This window comes from Haemaphysalis longicornis, unplaced genomic scaffold (genome assembly GCF_048455015.1).
Source record: "Haemaphysalis longicornis isolate Haplotype H1 unplaced genomic scaffold, Haemaphysalis longicornis Haplotype H1 scaffold_10, whole genome shotgun sequence".
NCBI classification, from domain to species: domain Eukaryota; kingdom Metazoa; phylum Arthropoda; class Arachnida; order Ixodida; family Ixodidae; genus Haemaphysalis; species Haemaphysalis longicornis.
The window spans coordinates 72,024,639-72,043,639 of NW_027526204.1; the positions used below are offsets into that span (position 1 = coordinate 72,024,639).

The following is a 19,001-nucleotide window of genomic DNA, read 5'->3' on the forward strand; positions in this document are numbered from 1 at the left end:
TGGGAGAGGCCTTCGTCCTGAAGTGGACCTTAGTAGGCTGATGATGATGATGATGATGATGATGATGATGGCGCGGTAGGTATTTTGCTTGTAAAGCGAACCTTCTACAAACATACTGAGTGGCGCAAATACACAACACACAAGAAAGAAGACACGGACAGGCGCTACAGTAGCGCATGTCCGTGTCTTCTTTCTTGTGTGTTGTGTATTTGCGCCACTCAGTATGTTTGTACATTTCAACCAACACGCCCAGCAACACGTTCTCTTGAAGAACCTTCTATACACCACTGATGGCGATGTTACGCCAATACGCACTGTTGGAAAGCGAACGTTACATAATAGGAGGGTGCATGGTGATGACGATGACGATGAAGCGCGAAGCTTTCTTCGATACAAATGCAAAGTTCACAGTTCGATCAGCCAAAGTTCAAATCAACGACAACGCTGAGCTAACCAAATCCGCACATTAAGATGACCCAATCACAAACTATTAGACACAAAATCATAACGTCACGTTCTGCGTTGTCGTAGATTTGGGCTTTGGCTGATTGCACTGTGGACTTCGCATTCGTATCGGAGACAGCTTCACGCTTCAGCCTTCTTCCAAAAAGGTTGGTTGATTGATTCTGGGGTTTAACGCGCCGACGCAAGGCAGGCGATGAGGCGCGCCGTAGTGGAGGGCTCCGGATTAATTTAGACCACCTGGGGATCTTTAACGTGCGCCGAAATCTCGCACACGCGGGCGTTTTTGCTTTTCGCCTCCAACAGAAAAGCGGCCGCCGCGGCCGGGTCTCTTCCAGAAAGGGTTGTTAGATTATTTTTGTTTGTTTGCTTGCTTGCTTGCTTCCGTTCCTACGCCCACGCTGGAAGTAAGCTGGGGTGCTTAGGCTTCCTGCACCAATTTCTTCATACTTGTTCATTCACAATACCCTTAAATGCCTTCGTACAAAGGCATTAATGATGTGAGCAGGGGGACGGCGGTACGAAAAACGAAAAATACCTACCGCACAACACAAACGCCTATTCGGAAAAGAGGAAGGAACAGCTAGAGCCGAGTAAATGCGGTAATCACCCGGCCGTTTCGCTCTCCAACGTTTGGGGCGGCCGGTTGCGGCGACATTCGAGCTCGGACAGAACTGAAAAGTAAAAAGACAACGGAAGAAACGTTCGCCACGCAAGCCAAGGGCGCCGCACGGCACAAAACCGGGCGGGGCGGTTTTTCTCCAAAAAGGAGCCGAGAAGAAGCAAAACAAGACGGCTTGTCTCTTCCGGCCGCCGCCGAGGCGAGCCGCTATTTTTGAACGTCAGCCAAGTGGAGTGGAAACGCGAGCCCTGTTGCAGACGGGTGGGGAGGGAGACGACGACGACGACGACTACATAACCGCATTCCGACCGTGGGACCGCAGCGGCAGCTACGGTATCGCTCGTACACTCGTAGCACGCGCACGTGGTCGGTCCCGTGGCGGCGCGGCTGTCATTCCAACCGGCCGCATGAGCGGACGATTCATCGTACGTGTAGTAAAGAGAGAAACAAAGCTGGGAGAGTCAGGAGCGCCGAGGAAGGCATTTCCTGACGGCGCGCTGCCAACTGCGGTTCGTTCGGGCCGCGGTTAATTCGATTTCAACCGCGAATTCGATCTGGTCTGTACAAGTCCCGTTCGGATGAAGAACTGTGCCTGGACTCGGCTAACTCGATCTTCCACTTATTTCTTTTGACTGTATTTGACCACCCCGCCAGGGCCTGAATATCTAGTCGATTGATGCACCGTTTATGAATTGATGATGACCGAATGCGGACTCCTGTACGAAGAAAGCTTGGCGTTTACAGCTGGCGCCCACAAAACACCCGCACGTATGTACCTACGTATGTGTTGATTGATCCTGGGGTTACGCCTGCGCTATGAGGCGCGCCGTAGTGGAGGAGTTCTCTGGATTAATTTTAACCACCTGCGGATCCTTAACGTGCACCGAAATCTCGACATACGGGCGTTTTCGCTTTTAGCCTCCATCAGAAAAGCAGTTACCGCGGCAGGAATCGAGCCCGCGTCCTTGGGCTTAGCAGCATAATTCCATAGCCACAGATCCACCGCAGAGGGTTGTACGTACGTACGTATGTAAACGTATGTAAGTGCGCATGTACCGTATGCGTGTATGCATGTATGTGTGTATGTATGTGTTTGTGTGTTTCTATGCGTGTATGTATGTATGTATGTATGTATGTATGTATGTATGTATGTATGTATGTATGTATGCATGTATGCATGTATGTATCCATGTATGTATGCATGTACGTATGCATGTATGTACGTATGTATGTGTATGCACGTATGTATGTATGTGTGTGTGCGTTTTAAATTCGAAACACCTTTTTTCGTTTACGGCAACGAGAAACCAAATGTTCTTTATTTATTTCTTATTCCCTGGTATTGACCACAATACAGCGCCCCGCGGAATGCGTTCGGCGAATGAGTAGCTCCATATGTCGAAGCGAAATTTAAAAGGCCTGGGGACGTGGTGATTCCTTCCTCCTCCTCTTCAAGACGACGTTCGCGGCCGCAATCCGGTGTGCGGCAGCGGCTGTCGCGGATGGACTTCGGCGACACTCTCAAGCAAAAGGAAGGAAGGAGTGCTGGCGGAACCGCGCTGCCGGAACGACGTTCTCGGGTCGTTCCTCCCATCGCATTTAGCCGCCTTTGCGGGGAAGCTAGCTTCCGTCTCCTCTTTCCTTCCTTCACGCGCGAAAAATTTTTAAAACGTTTGCGGCTACATCCTTCCCCGTAAACTGCGTTGACTTACACGGCTGTGTTAACTTACTGCGTTAACTTACACGGCTGGCTAGAACCACAGTCTTTCGCTCTAACACCACAGCCCACCCGAAGGACTGCTAACATACACTAGAGGGAAATCTGCCGCCAGTGTCTACGCCAGCCGCGCTTCAACGAGCATTCAACAAGCCTTACGCCTCACCACTTGGACATGCATTTTAAAGAAATTAGTTTTAGTTAATAATACGCAGCGTTTGCAAGACCAAAAAAAAATGATTTAGACCTCAAGCTTACCCGTCATATCACTTGTATATACCGTTGAGTAGATTAGCTATCAATAGGCACCACTACTATGAACAGAGTATTCTAAGGTAGATAATGAAGGTTTCTGAAAAGTTTGCCGCTGTGCGACCGGCGTCAGCCATGTATCGCCCCGCCCCATCTTTGTCGGTGTTCCAAGCGCTTGCGTGTTTCGTTACCTCCGGCTCCTCGGGGGCGGAGGTGGTGGTAAAAAGCATTTATTAGAAATGAGAGATGGGAGTCCTACAGAGGCACTGTACATACTAAGTGGGTCCCTATTCCAGGACCCCACTGGTCGAAGGCACCGACCTGGCTCTCTGGACCGAGGCCTTCTGTGCTTGAAGGTCTGAGAAGCCAAGTAAGGCCACCCCCAGTCCTCTCGGGTAGGGGTGGGGGTTAGGGCTGGGTTACACTGACAGGCCCACACCATGTGGGTGGGTATCTGCTACCTCTCCACAGTGCCGGAATCTGCCACTGACCGTACAGTCAAGCCGGCGGTTCCGCCGCCGAGACAAGTTGCCGTTCTCACCCGCCGCGACCGCTTTTCTGATGGAGGCGAAAAGCAAAAACGCCCGTGTATTCGAGATTTCGGCGCAGGTTAAAGATCCCCAGGTGGTCAAAATTAATCAGGAGCCCTCCACTACGGCGCGCCTCATCACCTGCGTTGCGTCGGCGCGTTAAACCCCGCAGTCGATCAATCAAGTTGCCGTTCTCCTTACTGAATTTCACTTCTTTTCTCTCGTAACGGGGACACCGCGTATATAGTCCGGACTCCAGCTTCGCTGGTCATCTACATTCCCAAAGTGGAATTGCTCGCGATTTTTTTTTCTGTTTATACATAGGCGAGGTCCTGCGACGTAGCTTACATAACTCCGCATGCCGTAAGAGCGTCATGCATCATTTTCCTAGCGTTTTTCCGCGCGACGAACCCCATTTCGTGGAAAAACGCTTAGACAATCGCGCGTCCGTTTCTGCGTTCCGTTCTAAAAAGCCGTCCTTTTTCTTCATTCAGCCTTTCCGGCGTGTGCCGCGAACGACGACCCCTCCCCCTCGTGCGTTTCCCCTTCAAACAGCCCCTTTCTTTGAACGGTACGCCGTCGTCGAATCGCGTAAACCATGCCATTTCCTACGCACAGGGGTGAGACAGCTGAATCAGATTTGGGAGCAGTTTTTGGAGCAGAAGAATGACAGTTATCTTATGTCACCTTAGAAGCCTCAAAAATCAAATTTTTGGCAACTCGGCGTGGGGGGGGAGGGGGGACGCTTGACTAGTACTCGCCGCAAGTCACATTCAAAGCAAACTTACTATAATTCCCAAAGAAAAACTCTCAGAACCAGGTTTCCGAGCATTGAAACCAGACTGGTTCTCGCCAGATTTCATTAGCAGAAAACAGCCTGCACTTAAGCCTGACTGTTTGGCCTTCCAGTCGACACAGTAGAGATCCTTCAACATCTACAGGTCTTCCGGGTTTGTGCTGCCTAAGTCTGACTTATTTCTTTCCCATTCCACACGCACACTGAAACAACCCAAAGTACTGAGGCAGGTCCGTGGACTTCTGACAAATAAACAAAGTCCACTTTGAATAAGCATGCAGTGCATTTTCTCTCTTTCCTTTTTGAAGCGAAGGCTGTCTTAGTGGGATCGAAGGCGTTCTTTCAAAAAAACATGCATTTCCTCACAGACCGAAGAGCTCTGATATGATCTCTGCTAAACAAACGGCGCGTACGTGAAATCGGACTTCCATTGCGTCAAAAGAGTTCCTTGAAAATCGCGCCAAAGCAACTGTTTCAGATAAAACGATACACACATCGATCATGAAGGAGGATTACAATAGTGTGCCTTTATCTAATAAAACACGTATCGGTATGCAATAAAATCGCTCGCTGCGCGAAAAGTCGCCGCGAGGGGTCGCTCTTCGTTTGGGGATACAATAAGTACGAGGTAGTGCGATGGCATCTGGAAAGGGGTAATGGTGCCGGCGCTCACATTCTCTAATGCCGTATTATGCTTAAAGTCGGATATCCTGTCGGGACTGGAGGTTAACCAAAAGGCAGTCGGCAGATTAGCACTGGGAGCTCACAGTAAGACTACAAATGAGGCGGTACAAGGCGATATGGGTTGGGCTTCATTTGAGGCGAGGGAAGCGCAAAGTAAGATACGTTTTGAGGAGCGGCTTAGACGTTTAGACGAGAAGAACTGGGCAGCCAGAGTGCACAGGCATCTGTACCTTAAATGTGTGGACACCCAATGGCGGAAGAGGACGTGAAAGCTGGCGACTAAATATAACTGGACCGCGGCAAATAAACAATGGGGGGGGGGGGGGGGGGGGGGGCAGTTAAAAAGCAAGTGAAGGAAACAGAGACGCTCGTGTGGAAAGAGGATGGAAAATCTACAAAGCAAGCAAACAAGAGATCCGGAAGGAGAACTTTTATGACAACAGCAAAGGTAGTGCGTTGCTCTTTGAGGCGCGGGCTGGCTGCTTGAGAACTCGAACTTACACGAGCAAAATATTAGTCACAGGATGAGACATGTGTTGGATGTGGCAGGGACGAAGAAACAATCGACCACATAGTAATAGAATGCCAAAAGATTCAGCCGGATAGAATTGGGGGGAAAGTCCTACTTCCCGAGGCACTGGGCTTCGCAGTTGATGGAAGCATTAACTGGTCAGCAGTAGGTATTACTAAGCAGCGGCTGGAGTATTGGTGGAAAAAAGCAGGGAAGTCGATAAAGTGTCATCCCAGGTAGGGGTAGCGGCAGGACAGAATTAAAAAGAAATCCGAGTTGAGGGACTAAATTTAAATTCAAACTACTAAGATAGGCTAGATGGCGCACGCCGTCACCCCGATTCAAAGGGGTGGCCTTTATTCATCATCATCATTATCATTGGGGCGCTTCTCTCAGCTCTTTTTTTAAGAAAGGGTGGTAAACGAAGTCTAGTCACCACGGCTTGTTCGCCCCGAACGCGAACCTCCGGTTTAGCTCATCTTTTCTCCGTCCTTTTGAATGTTGATTGTTGCCGCAAACGGACGCCCCCTCCAGCGTACGACTTAGGGTACTCGAATAGACGGATCACCCGCCAGATCACCAGCCCTGTAATCGAGCTCCCGCACTTTTGGCGTTCGTTCAACTACACTGTGATTCACAGGATAAACAACTTGTACATGACATCATTTCCCAGAGCTACTCACGCACCATCAATCTTCGAAGCGACACTTCGAGATAAGAGGTTCAGTTCCGAAAAAGAAAATGGCGGCCTAAGTTAAGACAACGCCTCCTAAAAAAATTATCTTCGGCAGTATCAACACCGCTGTCGATGTAGCACAGCAGCCCAAAGACGAAGAAAAAAACATGCACCGAAAAAAAAAAAAAGGCGTATAAAGTCCCGTTCACAATTGCGACGAAGCAACGCGATTTCTGCCACTTTAGTCGCCCGGCGATAGCTATTGAAGTTCGGTCTCGATCAACTTTTGTCGCGCCAGAAATCGCGTCGCTTTTTATCGCGAGTGCAAACGGTTCTTCGCCGTCGCAACAACCTCGTTGCTCAGAGCTTCGCCTACAGTGTTGTATGACCGTGTTTCCAAGAATCTACGCCTCGAGAACGGGCTTATAAAGCGGAACGCTGAAAAAGACTGCCCAACAAAAGGAAAGGGGAAGGAAAGGGTCAAAGCCCGCGATATTTGGCGCCTTCAAGGCCTGGCACAATCCGGCGCGCTTCGCGGCAAGAAAAAAAAAAAACGTAGGGCGAGAGAGAGAACGGACCGTTCAGGTTGGACCTCGAAACGGCGGGGTGACATAACGCTCGGGGCGCGCAAAAAAAGTAGAGCGAAACAGAGGCCTCCACAGAAAAGATCGCGGCGGCCGCAGACCGCCCGGGGATTCCAAATCTTAAAAATGCCGTAACCGCTGACCCGGAGAAATTCGTGGTACCAGGGCGCGTTCCGAGTTCGCGAGCGTGCCCGACTGCGCTTCTTTTATGCTGCTTTAATTCATTCCTCCGTTTGGAACGCCTGTGTGGCTGACAGAAGAGGAAAAAATGAACGAAAGATTAAGCCGTCAACTTGAAGAAGAAAACGAAAAAAAAAAAAAAAAAGGAAGGGGGGGACTGTATGTTAATCGCTTACACAAACATTTTTACATACTTCGACTCCAAAAAGAAAGCAGAGGCAGCAGCGGTAAGTGCTACAACAAACACGACGGAGCCGCCGACAGCCCGAACGCACACAGACGGAGATCGGTCTCGCCTGCCCCGCCTACTGAAGGGATCGGGAGCCGACGGAAAGCTGTGCGACAACGATCGGGGGGAATAAACAAAGAAAAGCGCAAGAACACAAGAGCGGAGGAGAGGGGTGCTGCACGCGAAGAAACAAGTTCGGGCGAAATGTAGGGCTGTCGTCCCACAACGGAAACACACAAAGAAACAGACAACAAACAAAGCGGCCGTGCGGGAACAGAAACAAGCGAAAAGTGGACTCACGGCTCGGCTTCGATGGACTTGAGCTTGGCCACATAGTTTGACGGAATGTAGCCCTCCTGCTTGGTCGACTTCGATCGGGCGAACCACCAGTCCCCCTGCGTGTCGTTGAGGATCTCGAGGTGCTCGCCCTTCTTGAAACTCAAGTCCTCGTCCGTTCGCGCGTCGTAGTCGTAGAGGGCGACGAATATCTTGCCGCCTCCGCCAGGCCCCGCCGAAGTTTCAACGTCGGGTTGCACTGCGATGGGCACCGTGGGACCGTTCCGACCGACACCGCCGATCCCACCGACGCCTCCGCCGCCGCCCGAGAGCTCGATGTGATGCACAGGCCTTCCCGACACGGGCTCGTGGGTGGTCACCGGGCCGATATTGATCGACGCGACGTCGCCCCGGTCGACGGGCGCCTGCACAGATTCCTTCTTGGAAGCGGACTTGGAGCCCGCCGATCGGCTGAAACAGCTCCCCATGATGGCGTTGATCAAACGAAAACGGCAGATGGTTCTTGTTTGGGCGCTAGAGCACCGCGCCGTCCATTGCGCTCCTCCTCGTAGGCGACGGACTCACACCGTCGCCCATGGCTGGAAAGGCCTGGCACGGCGGAAAAACGCCGCTCACGCAACGCACACACACACAAACACACACGCTATATAAACGCACACCAAGCCCGACGACGAGCGAACTGCGACCGCTCCGACACGGACAAGGGAGGAGCGATCAAAGCTGCACGGAACGCGGACCAACGTCCGGCTCGGCCAGGCGCTGGTTGGTCGCTGCTGCGGCCGGCCGCGAACCAGCGTCTCCGTCCGCGACAAGATGGCGTTCTAAAAGTAGTTCGCTTTGTAAGTAAGCCTGATACGCTTAAAAATACTCAAACTCAAAACTTAAAACCAATTTCAGCAGTAAATAAATCTATATACATGGATACATTTGTAGTTTACATATTTTTGAGTGCTTTAGTGAACAAGAGATGCGGATTTATGTGTGAAGCGTGGGGGTGAAGCGGCTCGATCAGTGTTGTCGGTCGACAAGCACAAACGCCGCTGCAAGGAGTGCGAAACTGAGCACACTCGAAAACGAAACTCGCCGTTCGAGAACGAATGCTTTCGCTTCTTGCGCGATTTAAATCTCCTGCGCTGCAAACCAGCTCAGTAAACCCGTACTTTTCTAGTACAGCCTTCAAGTGCAAATGTTAAAAATTGTAAGAGTGTCGTTTATAAACCGTTAAAAATAGGAAAACGCATTTTTCGTTGAGAGTTGGCTAGCACCGCTTGCGCCCGCATTTGATGTGGATTGGAAGCGAATATATACTCACAATAGAAGACCACTGTTGAATGAGGCGCGCAAAAATATGCTAATGGACCCGACAAGATGACTTTCGGGTTCTCCCATTGGGTGCTGCAGAAGAAGTAAAACAACTAAACCGCAGCTCTCGCTGCAGTGGTGTTACTTCCATCACCACCGCTACGAGCGCCGCGGGGCCGTTTCTGTCCACGCATTCGATTCTTTATTCTCAGTTACCGTTCGGTGGAGTGGGCCAGACAGCCGTGGCATGATCGCTCCCGAAACCACCTCATCGTTGCAATTCGGGCGGGCATCCTAACCAGCCCATCAGGTAAGAGCGAGTTGCTCGCTCGCACAGCACGACTGTGCGTGGGAGAAGCCCAACCAAGGGGGCTCCAGACGCTCCGTGGATACTGGAACCGACTTTCCGATCTGTCGCGAAACGCAGCGCGAAAGGTTTCGATCGCCTGTTGATATTGCGTAGGTGGGATATTTTCGTGCCGTCTCTTAAATGTCAGTATTATTACGGTCCGCTCGGAGGAGCGTAGCTGTTTTTTTTTTTATTATTATTGTTTAAAAGCGCGCCACCATGCTGGTGGCATTTACGGTCTCGTAAGCACCCGTGAAGAAGCTGAGGGTGTTCTTCGCAACGCGGCACACGAGTCATGCGGGGAAGCGCGGCTTCGGCAAAATTGTTTTTGCTTTTTGACGGACGCGGTCGGGTCCACACGACACGCGCGTCTTAGCAATTAGCTTAATGAATCTGCAAAAAGCGTATATCGTTATTTTGATAAGGAGATAAAAATAAAAAAATGAATAACGTTGTCAGAGCTGGTAAATGTGTAATTGGTGTTAAACATACGTGAGCTACTTGGACATGTAGACGATGCTGCTTCATCCTCCTTTTTTCTTTTCTTATTTTTGTTTTTCAGGCTCAAGATGGATTCACCCAGCGAACGCCTCCTGCTGAAAACTAACCACAAAGTAAGTGTTTTCTTCGACCTAAACAAACACTTTTTTATTTAATTTTTTTTCTCAAATGAAAAAAAAAAATCTGAGTATGTCTCGGTCCGTCTATACACAGAACTAAATTCTTCGATCTATTCAACACATCTTGAAAGTAGTATGCTTCTACTGTGCCGATGTCGTTGCGTACAGCTGCTGTTACGTAACAGCGGGGATCGGCATTAAACTTTCATTGCTCTGCTCGAAAACCGGGTGCAGTTTTTCGCGCGCAGTTTCGTAAGGGACATGGCATTTCCGTGGTTTTTTGCTAAATCCGCATTATATCTTATCTTGGTCTCGAGAGAAGCCGTTTTGGTAAATATCAGGCCGTTTCGCAAAACAGCTTTCACGACTATCACCACTTTGGCATTCAGTTTCCACAACTAAAACAGTTCTGATTCGGTGAGACGTAGTATATGATAGGCTCGAAGACGATATGCTACATGCATGCATGCTGACCAATGACTGTCAGCTTGTATTTAACAAGAAACGTTTAACTTTAACGATGAATATAGCAGGTTATAGCGCCCCGGTACGTCAAATACTACTATAAATGTGGGAATCGCGGCAGGCTCGACATTGAAGAGGGGTAAAAGATTTTTAAGACGGCCCAATTCGATTCGAAACTTGTATACAGTTTCGCCCGCGGTCAGAACCGCAAGCCTTTACGCGGTGCCCCATGATTGTTGCGACGGCATAACCTGACAAGGAAAGACGCCCGTCGATACAACGTCTGATGATTGATTTATTGGTTGATCAATTGATTGAACGACTGATTCACTGACCGATTGATTGATTGATTGGGCGGTAGATTGATTGAATGAGGGATTTAACGACCGATTTATTGATTTATTTATTGATTGATTGACTGAACGACTGATTAGCTGACCGATTGACTGATCGATTGATTGGTTGACTGACGGACTTAATGATTGATTGATTTATTGATCGATTGATTGATTGATTGATTGATTGATTGATTGATTGATTGATTGATTGATTGATTGATTGATTGATTGATTGATTGATTGATTGATTGATTGATTGATTGATTGATTGACAACTTTTTGTTGTATTGGGCAATGGGATGGTCCGCAGGTGAGCAAAAAATATGAAGGAAGGGTGTACCGGAATTTGAGCCCAACGTACAGGTTCTGTCCGACAGTCCCAGCCGCTCGATTCGATCAATGATGGAACGCGTGCAGCTCCGGCCGTCTGCCACACAAAGCGCCCTTCGTCGCGTACCCCGCAGACAGCAATAATTCGCTGTGGGGGGAACCCGTTGCTGCCATATATCTTCTTCTCCGGCGCACGAGTACCACTACTCCTTCGCGTGCATGGCAGCAGCAGCGAGGCTTCTCGGCTTCGTCATATTCCCATCGACCGGCCCCTGTGGAATTATCGTCTGCGTGCACTTGGACAACGCTTTAGACCACGAAGAGGATTTCGAGACCGGACTGGTGGCCACCGCTCCAGCAGTGGCGACACCCGTGTGCGAAAGGCACGACGTGTGTGTGTATGTATATATATATATATATATATATATATATATATATATATATATATATATATATATATGCCTGTAGCGGAAGAAAATCTCCTTTCACGGTACTGATCACGGTACTGATAATGCAATGCATGCCCTAAATCATGGCAGTAGCATTTTCTCTTCCCATTGTCCCGCACACCGTAGAAAGGTCACCTCAATGGCCGCGCCGACAAAATTTCCCTTAGTAGATGGATACGTCTTTCCTCACCTTAAGGAACACGTACGTGCTTTCGCGAAAAACTGCCTGTACGCACAGCGATAAATGCCTGTCGATATTCTTGCCGCGCGCATACGCAATGAATCATTTTTCCTCGGAAATGAGGGCCGTGATGTATACAGGATGCGCGCGACATCGGTGACGGGCGGTATCATCAAGTATGCGCTTGTAGGCGTATACCAAGGGTCGTCTTATCATATCTCCTGCAGCAAGCGGCCCTGCTCGTGAGAAGTGGCGATAAGCGGCAATCGCGACGAATTGCGCTCGAGAGGGCCACGAAGGTAAAGCACAACTTCGTTCCATTTGAAAGAAGCAGCCTTATAGGCAACTCACTCAGCTGCAGTCCAGCCACGAAAGACTTTGGTTAACCGAAAAACGTAAGAAATGTGGCAAAATTTTCAAAGTTCGTGCACGACGTTTTGGCTGTAGGGTTTAACGCGCCGACGCAACGCAGGCGATGAGGCGCGCCGTAGTGGAGGGCTCCGGATTAATTTTGACCACCTGCAGGGGATCTTTAACGTGCGCCGAAATCTCGTACACACGGGCGTTTTTGCTTTTCGCCTCCATCAGAAAAGCGGCCGCCGCGGCCGGGAATCGAACCCGCGACCTCGTGCTCAGCAGCGCAGCGCCTTAGCCACTGAGCCACCGCGGCGGGTCGTGCACGACGTCAGCAGCGATGCACTAGGGGGGAGCACTGGGGCTCTTCGATTTACATCTCGGGCACCGCGGGTATACTCCGAGGAATCCCCGAAGCCATAGGGATACATGGGAAAATCGAATGCCGGACTGCTTCTCGGGGAGTCCGCGGTGAATCCGGGACTGTAAATCAAAAAGCCCTTCTGAAAGCATAGTCATCCAGGGCCGTAGCCAGAATTTTCTTTTTGTGTGTGTGTGTGTGTGGGGGGGGGGGGGGTGCAGGACTTCTAGGTTATTAGAAGGTATAAGTTTGGCCAAAAGGGGCAGCTGGCACTAGCTTGCACACGGCCTGGAAAATATTTCGGAAAAGGGCAGGGGGGGGGGGGGGTCGAATTTTCTCCCCCTTCTGAATACGTCTCTGTATTTATCAGTGTTTCTGTTTCTGCGCCGCGTTCCATGTTAGACATGCCTTAAGCGCACATCGTTCATTGGTGGATGTCATTGTCATTTCTCATACCCTCTATATTCATTGCCTATATTCATAACCCTTGGCCCCAGTGGGAAGTAGCAGGCTAATATCAGTCTCTCAGGCCTACATCTTCTCCTTTAAATAAACTCTCTCTCTCTCTCTCTCTCTCTCTCTATATATATATATATATATATATATATATATATATATATATATATATATATATATATATATATATATATATATATATATATATATATATATACAGAAAGATAGGTCGGCAGTCTACAACGCCAAAGGAGGCATAGGGGTGTGGTTAGGCTCTTTTTGTTACTACGGGTAATGAAGTTAACATTTTTTTTAAATATACGGAAGAAAGAAAGAAAGAAAAACACGCGCCCAGAGTGGGGACCGAACCCACGAAAGGCGTGGGTTCGGTCCCCACTCTGGGCGCGTGTTTTTCTTTCTTGGGTTCGGTCCCCACTCTGGGCGCGTGTTTTTCTTTCTTTCTTTCTGCCGTATATTTAAAAAAAATGTTAACTTCATTACCCGTAGTAACAAAAAGAGCCTAACCACACCCCTATGCCTCCTTTGGCGTTGTAGACTGCCGACCTATCTTTCTGTATTTCCTCAACGAGCCCCTCATTTCCTTAGTATATATATATATATATATATATATATATATATATATATATATATATATATATATATATATATATATATATATATATATATATCGCACCAGACCGGTATTCTGGAGGTCGTGGGTTCGGATCCCACCCGGCGGGCATTTTTTCACCACTTTCTTTTCGACTCAAAAAATTCTTCATCTCTTTCTATGACCCACCACAACCTCCCCTTTGCTTTCCGAGGTTTTCTTGACTGCCAACCCTTATTTTCTGTCATTTACGGAGCCCCTCATTTCCCATTTTCTGATTCCCTATATATATATATATATATATATATATATATATATATATATATATATATATATATATATATATATATATATGTATGTATATATATATATATATATATATATATATATATATATATATATATATATATATATAGTAAATGAGGGGCTCGTTGAGGAAATACAGAAACATAGGTCGGCGATGAAGTGCGCCGTAGTGGAGGGCTCCGAATAAATTTTGACCACCTGGGATCTTTAACATGCGCCGAAATCTCGTGCACGCGGGCTTTTTTGCTTTTCGCCTCCATCAGAAAAGCGGCAGGAATCGAACCCGCGAACTCGTGCTCAGCAGCACAACGCCTTAGCCAGCTGAGCCGCCGCGGCGGGCAGATTGAATCAAGGCACAGCCGCTCGGGGAGTCACGTTGTGGCCACTCACACGTGCAAAAGGCCGCACGTGTGAACTACTTGAAACTGGTACGGGTATTACGAAGCGACAAAAAAGGCTGCGATTCCCCTGCCACGAGGTAAAAATAGAGTCCTCCGTTTCCATTACCGTGCGTAATCGGGTGTATACAGCCTACGAGATATATGCCGTGAGGGTAATTCTCTGTGACGGCTTTCGTCATCGACCGTCTCCGGCCCCGCGATTCTCATCTTATTATACAAGCGTTTACGCTCAGTCGCCTTGGATCTCTTTTTTCTTTTTTCAAGTACGCCGCTCTGTTTATATCGGACACCTATAAATAGACCATTGCGCGGTTCCAGTGATGATCCGTTTGTCAGCCCACGATACATTGACGCCGCCTTTCCAACTCATTCAAGGATACACTACGCGTGTAACCCTTACTCGGGTGTGGAGCGGGGTTCCAAGATTGGCGAGGGCGGGGATGGTAGCGTGGTGGGAAGATCAGAAGGCGGTTCAATCAGCGCCTTTTTCCCACATTGACTCCCCCCACCCCACCTACGTTCATTTATTTCCGGCTTTCCGCAACATATGGTAGCGCTCTATAAGAGTTTAGTTCAGTTAGCAGCGTGGCTCTGAAATGACGCCTTCCAAGCTTACTCGTACAAATACTGTACACCCGGACTCGTTATAAGAAAATCGCTTCATTTGAAGTCGAGCTTTTAAAGCGAAAGCTTTCTTAGTGGAACCGATGACGTCCTATAAAAAAAACTAACGCATTTCTCCATAGATTGATTGGTCGACCGAAAAGCTCTGATAAGATTTTTGGACACACGGCATGTGCGTGAAACCACTATTCCATTGCGTCGAAACGGTTACTTAAAAATCGCGAAAAAAGGAACGGTTCTAAACAAGTGGCTACGGCGTTGTGCTGCTGAGCGCGAGGACACGGGTTCGATTCCCGGTCGCGACGGCCGTTTTTCTGATGGAGGCGAAAAGCGAAAACGCCCGCGTGTACGAGATTTCGGTGCACGTTAACGATCCCCAGGTGGTCGAAATTAATCCGGAGCCCTCCACTACGCGCGCCTAATCGCCTGCGTTGCGTGGGCGCGTTAAAGGAGCCATGAAGACAAAATACAAGTTGAGTTTATTAGAAAGACTGTTTAGTCCCGATAACAATGATACCAATATCATCGCAATCTTCGAACAAATAACGGAGATATGGAAGAAAACGTGTGAAGCAGTCTCGACCCCCTAGCCAATTTCCCGCAACTTTTCTATGACGTCACGGAACCTTGTTTGTGCGATTGGCGGCCGCCTAACTGACCTGTCGCGACGACACATGACTAGACGCCTGTAATGGGGCCTCTAGTTCCATTCGACCGCATCACTTGAATGCTGATGTGCAGCTAACGCACTGAAAATTATGTTTTATTGTTGGCCCCTATGACGTCATTCTTGCTCATAACACGTCACTGTGGCGCAAAATTTGAAAGTTTTTAAGTACTTCTTGCTTTTATTTCGTCAAAAAAACATCTTTTGTGGCTCTAATGGAGCTGAGTGAGATACTGAATCCTAGTTCTCTCAAATTAAACGAAGTTGTATTTTCTCTTCATGGCTCCCAATCAATCAATCAATCAATTAATCTAGACAAGATAATACACGCGTCGATCATGAAGAAAGAGTTGAAGGGAGGGAGGGATACCTTTAATGATGAAGAAAGTCAGCATAGCAGCGAGCTTGGCTTGCTGCTCCACACGAAAACGAGAGGTGCGAAAATGAGCGAAAGAATTGAAGAAACAAAAACTCGTACAAACACTAACAAACGCAAATAAGCACGCAGAAACTGACAGACGCAGGAACACGCACACAGCACACGCACAGTAGCAAAATTAAGGGAAACTTTCGCAGGCTTTCGTACAGGCGGGAGTCCTGGAGAAATGACACCGAGGCCATTGTATTCCGTGTTGCCGCGGCCGTTGACTGCCACTGGCCGATGACGTCGCAAAGTTTCAGTGCTGCGTCAGCACGCAATCCCAAAGTTCTCTTCAAGGTTAGCTGTGAGTTGTCATAACGCGGACACACACGCGCTACATGGTCAATGTCCTCGCGAACACTGCGAGCATGACACAGACGGGAGGCAACTCGGCGCGTCTTGTGCAAGCATTAGTCGGTAAATTGCGGCCGCAGGCTCCACAAAACAACGTCGACGACCTCAGAACTTGTGGCCTTGCGCTCTGCTTTGCAGCACATTCTTGGGCGAGAAGCTTCTGTGTGGGTGATTTTTACAGATTCACGGGCGGTGCTTCAACAACTTGCATCATTTCCGCGGGAACAACTGGCCCACGAAATACACACCCTGCATGCATCACGGCCTGGCTGGAGCGGAAGCGCGCGCTGTGTTGACTAACGCGCTCAAGCCGCCGCTCTAGCCCTGCCGTGCCTGCGCATACACAGGCTACCGGTTTGCTTCACGAGGTAGCGTTACAGTGGCTACCTGGCCATTGTGGGGTTGAATGGGAATGTAGTAGCTGACGAAACAGCTTGCGCGGCCCAGTCCCACAACCAATCTACTGTAATCATCCCGATTCTTTTCTGTCGACGTGACGCCGCGACTCTCGCGTATGCTCTGTGGCGAGGAAGTCACTGCTCTCAGTATGGACGGACGGATAAGAAATTATCAGCAATTGTACAGAATTGATCCCGCCCGCACTTTCCGAATGCCGCGTGTGCCCGGGGAAAGCGCGCGGGACGAAGCAGTTGTTCACGGCTTTCGCCTTCACGTCGCTTTTACCAGCCACTACTTGCACAAGACGAATAGTATAACTATCATCACCATAGCCCATCTACGCCCACTGCAGGGCAAAGGCCTCTCCCGTAGATCCCCAATTATACAGGTCCTGTGCTAACTGCGACCAATTTATCCCCGCAAACCTCTTCATCTCATCTGCCCACCCAACTTTCTGCCGCCCCCTGCCACGCTTGGATCCACTCCGTTGCCCTTAATGACGAATGGTTATATTGCCTTCGCATTACGTGCCCAGCCCGCGTATATTTATTCTTAATTTCTACTGATATGTCCTTAACCCGAATTTGTTCCGTGACCCACTCCGCTCTCTTCTTGTCCCTTAATGTTACACCCATGCATCTTCTGTTCCATTGCTCGCTGAGTCGTCCTCAATTTAAGTTGAACCTTTTTAGTAAGCCTCCAAGTTTCTGCCCCGTAGGTGAGTACCGGTAAGATACAGCTGTCATACACTTTGCTCTTCAGAGGCAATGGTAGGCTACCATTCATTATCTGAGAATGTCTGCATGCCCAATGCCCTTCACGCCATTCTTGTCCTAATTATCTCTGCCTCACGGTTGCGATCCGCGGTCACTACTTGGCAGATATATTCGCTTACCATTGCCATTGCCTCGTCACTATATATTTCAAACCGCTGTGCTCTCCCAAGGTTATTAAGCATTAATTTAGTTTTCTGCATAATAATTTTCAGGCCCACGGTTCTACTCTGCTTGTACAGTGCGGTAATCATGTTTTGCAATTCGTTCCCTGAGTTACTTAGCAAGGCAATTGACGTCATCAGCAACTTGAGGTTACTGAGGTATTCTCCATTAACCCTTACGCCCACCTGTTCCTAATGCAATGATCTGAATACCTTTTGTAAACATGCTGGGAATAACATTGGAGGGATTGTGTATCCTTGTCTGACACCCTTCATAAGGAGAGCAGTATTTTACTGCTCTCCTTATGGAGGACGATGATAGCTTTGAGCCCATTGTAGATACCCTCTAGTATTCTTACGTAATGCTCGTCTATACCCTGATCCGTAATGCCTGAATGACTGCTGATCGGGGTTTCGACCGAGTCAAATACTTTCTCACAATCTATGAAGGGGTTGAGTACTGTGCGCATTTCTCTATCTCTACGTGTAAATATGGTCCATTGTTGAATAGCCTTTACGAAACTCTGCTTGTTCATTAGGTTGATTGAAATATAAGGTGGCAGAAATTGTTAAGTACCTTGTAGACGAGTGACAGTAAGCTGATCGGCCTGTAATTTTTCATGTCCTTCGTGTCACCTTTGTTATGGATTAGGATGATGTTCGCGTTCTTCCAAGATTCCGATACACTCGTGGTCTTTAGGCATTGCGTATACAGGTTTGCCAGTGCAGAATGACCGTTGTTCAGAAGGACCATCTCGCGTGCAGGAGGAGTGTGGTTCGAATTCCGGTGCCGCACAATTCCCATGCACCGGATAAAAAGAAATCTGCGTGTTGATGGAATTGCAGAATGAGGCTTGGGGTGCAGCCTGACCTCGGCGACCATTGCCGGTAACGCACTCTCTCACCAGGGCAGGATTGGCCACCCTGGTGTATGGCCACAACCTCCGATGAAGGAAGGAAGGGTGTAGAAGGAAGGCAGGAAAGTTAACCTGGCTAGAGCCTAGTTTGCTATCCTGCACGTGGGAAAGAGAAAAAAGGCAAAAAAGAGAAAAGAAAGAATGAAGAGAAGTTGGAGTAGACACGTATGCCCAGCGCACACTGACACTGACACTGGAGGCGTTCAGGCTATAGTCTGGTGTTTAAGTTCGTCGCCCGTAGAAAGCGTAAAAGTTCCTTAGTCGCCTTCTGAGCGGATGACAGAGAGGGCCAGTAGCGCAGAATCGTCTCCTCCGAAAATGGCCGCGGAGAGTCCAGGTTTCTCAGTGCCGACGACAGCTTTTTTCTTTCAGGCGAGTAGCGTGGGCACTCGCATTGAATACGCCAATTAACCCTCGGCCCTCAGTCTCCAGTGGCTGCGAGCAACTGACCACGGCGGCGGTCAGACCTGTGACTCAGCAGAGGGTGCTAAGAATCCCAGGATCCGGGCAAGCCGCCATTGGAATCTGAACCTGGCAACGTTTAACACGAGAAGTATAACCGTTTCTCATTAAACACGTGTCGGTACACACTTAGATCATTCCTAGATGCGCTTACTTAG

At 48.8% G+C, this 19,001-nt stretch overlaps 2 protein-coding genes across 3 annotated transcripts in view; one reads left to right on the forward strand and one right to left on the reverse strand.

The window, feature by feature from the left end:
- Nucleotides 1–8,323, reverse strand: part of Src42a (Tyrosine-protein kinase Src42A) — an 81,253-nt gene extending 72,930 nt beyond the window's left edge. For both annotated transcript variants that reach the window (XM_077689833.1, XM_077689832.1), the window contains exon 1: nt 7,544–8,323. In XM_077689833.1, the coding sequence (XP_077545959.1) occupies nt 7,544–8,007 (464 nt within the window). In that variant the 5' untranslated portion in view covers nt 8,008–8,323. The remainder of the gene's footprint in view (nt 1–7,543) is intronic.
- Nucleotides 8,324–8,938: 615 nt separating this feature from the next.
- Nucleotides 8,939–19,001, forward strand: part of LOC144158746 (uncharacterized) — a 23,412-nt gene continuing 13,349 nt past the window's right edge. Inside the window, exons 1-2 of the mRNA XM_077689837.1 lie at nt 8,939–9,152; nt 9,754–9,805. Coding sequence (XP_077545963.1) covers nt 9,761–9,805 — 45 coding nt within the window. The 5' untranslated portion in view covers nt 8,939–9,152; nt 9,754–9,760. The remainder of the gene's footprint in view (nt 9,153–9,753; nt 9,806–19,001) is intronic.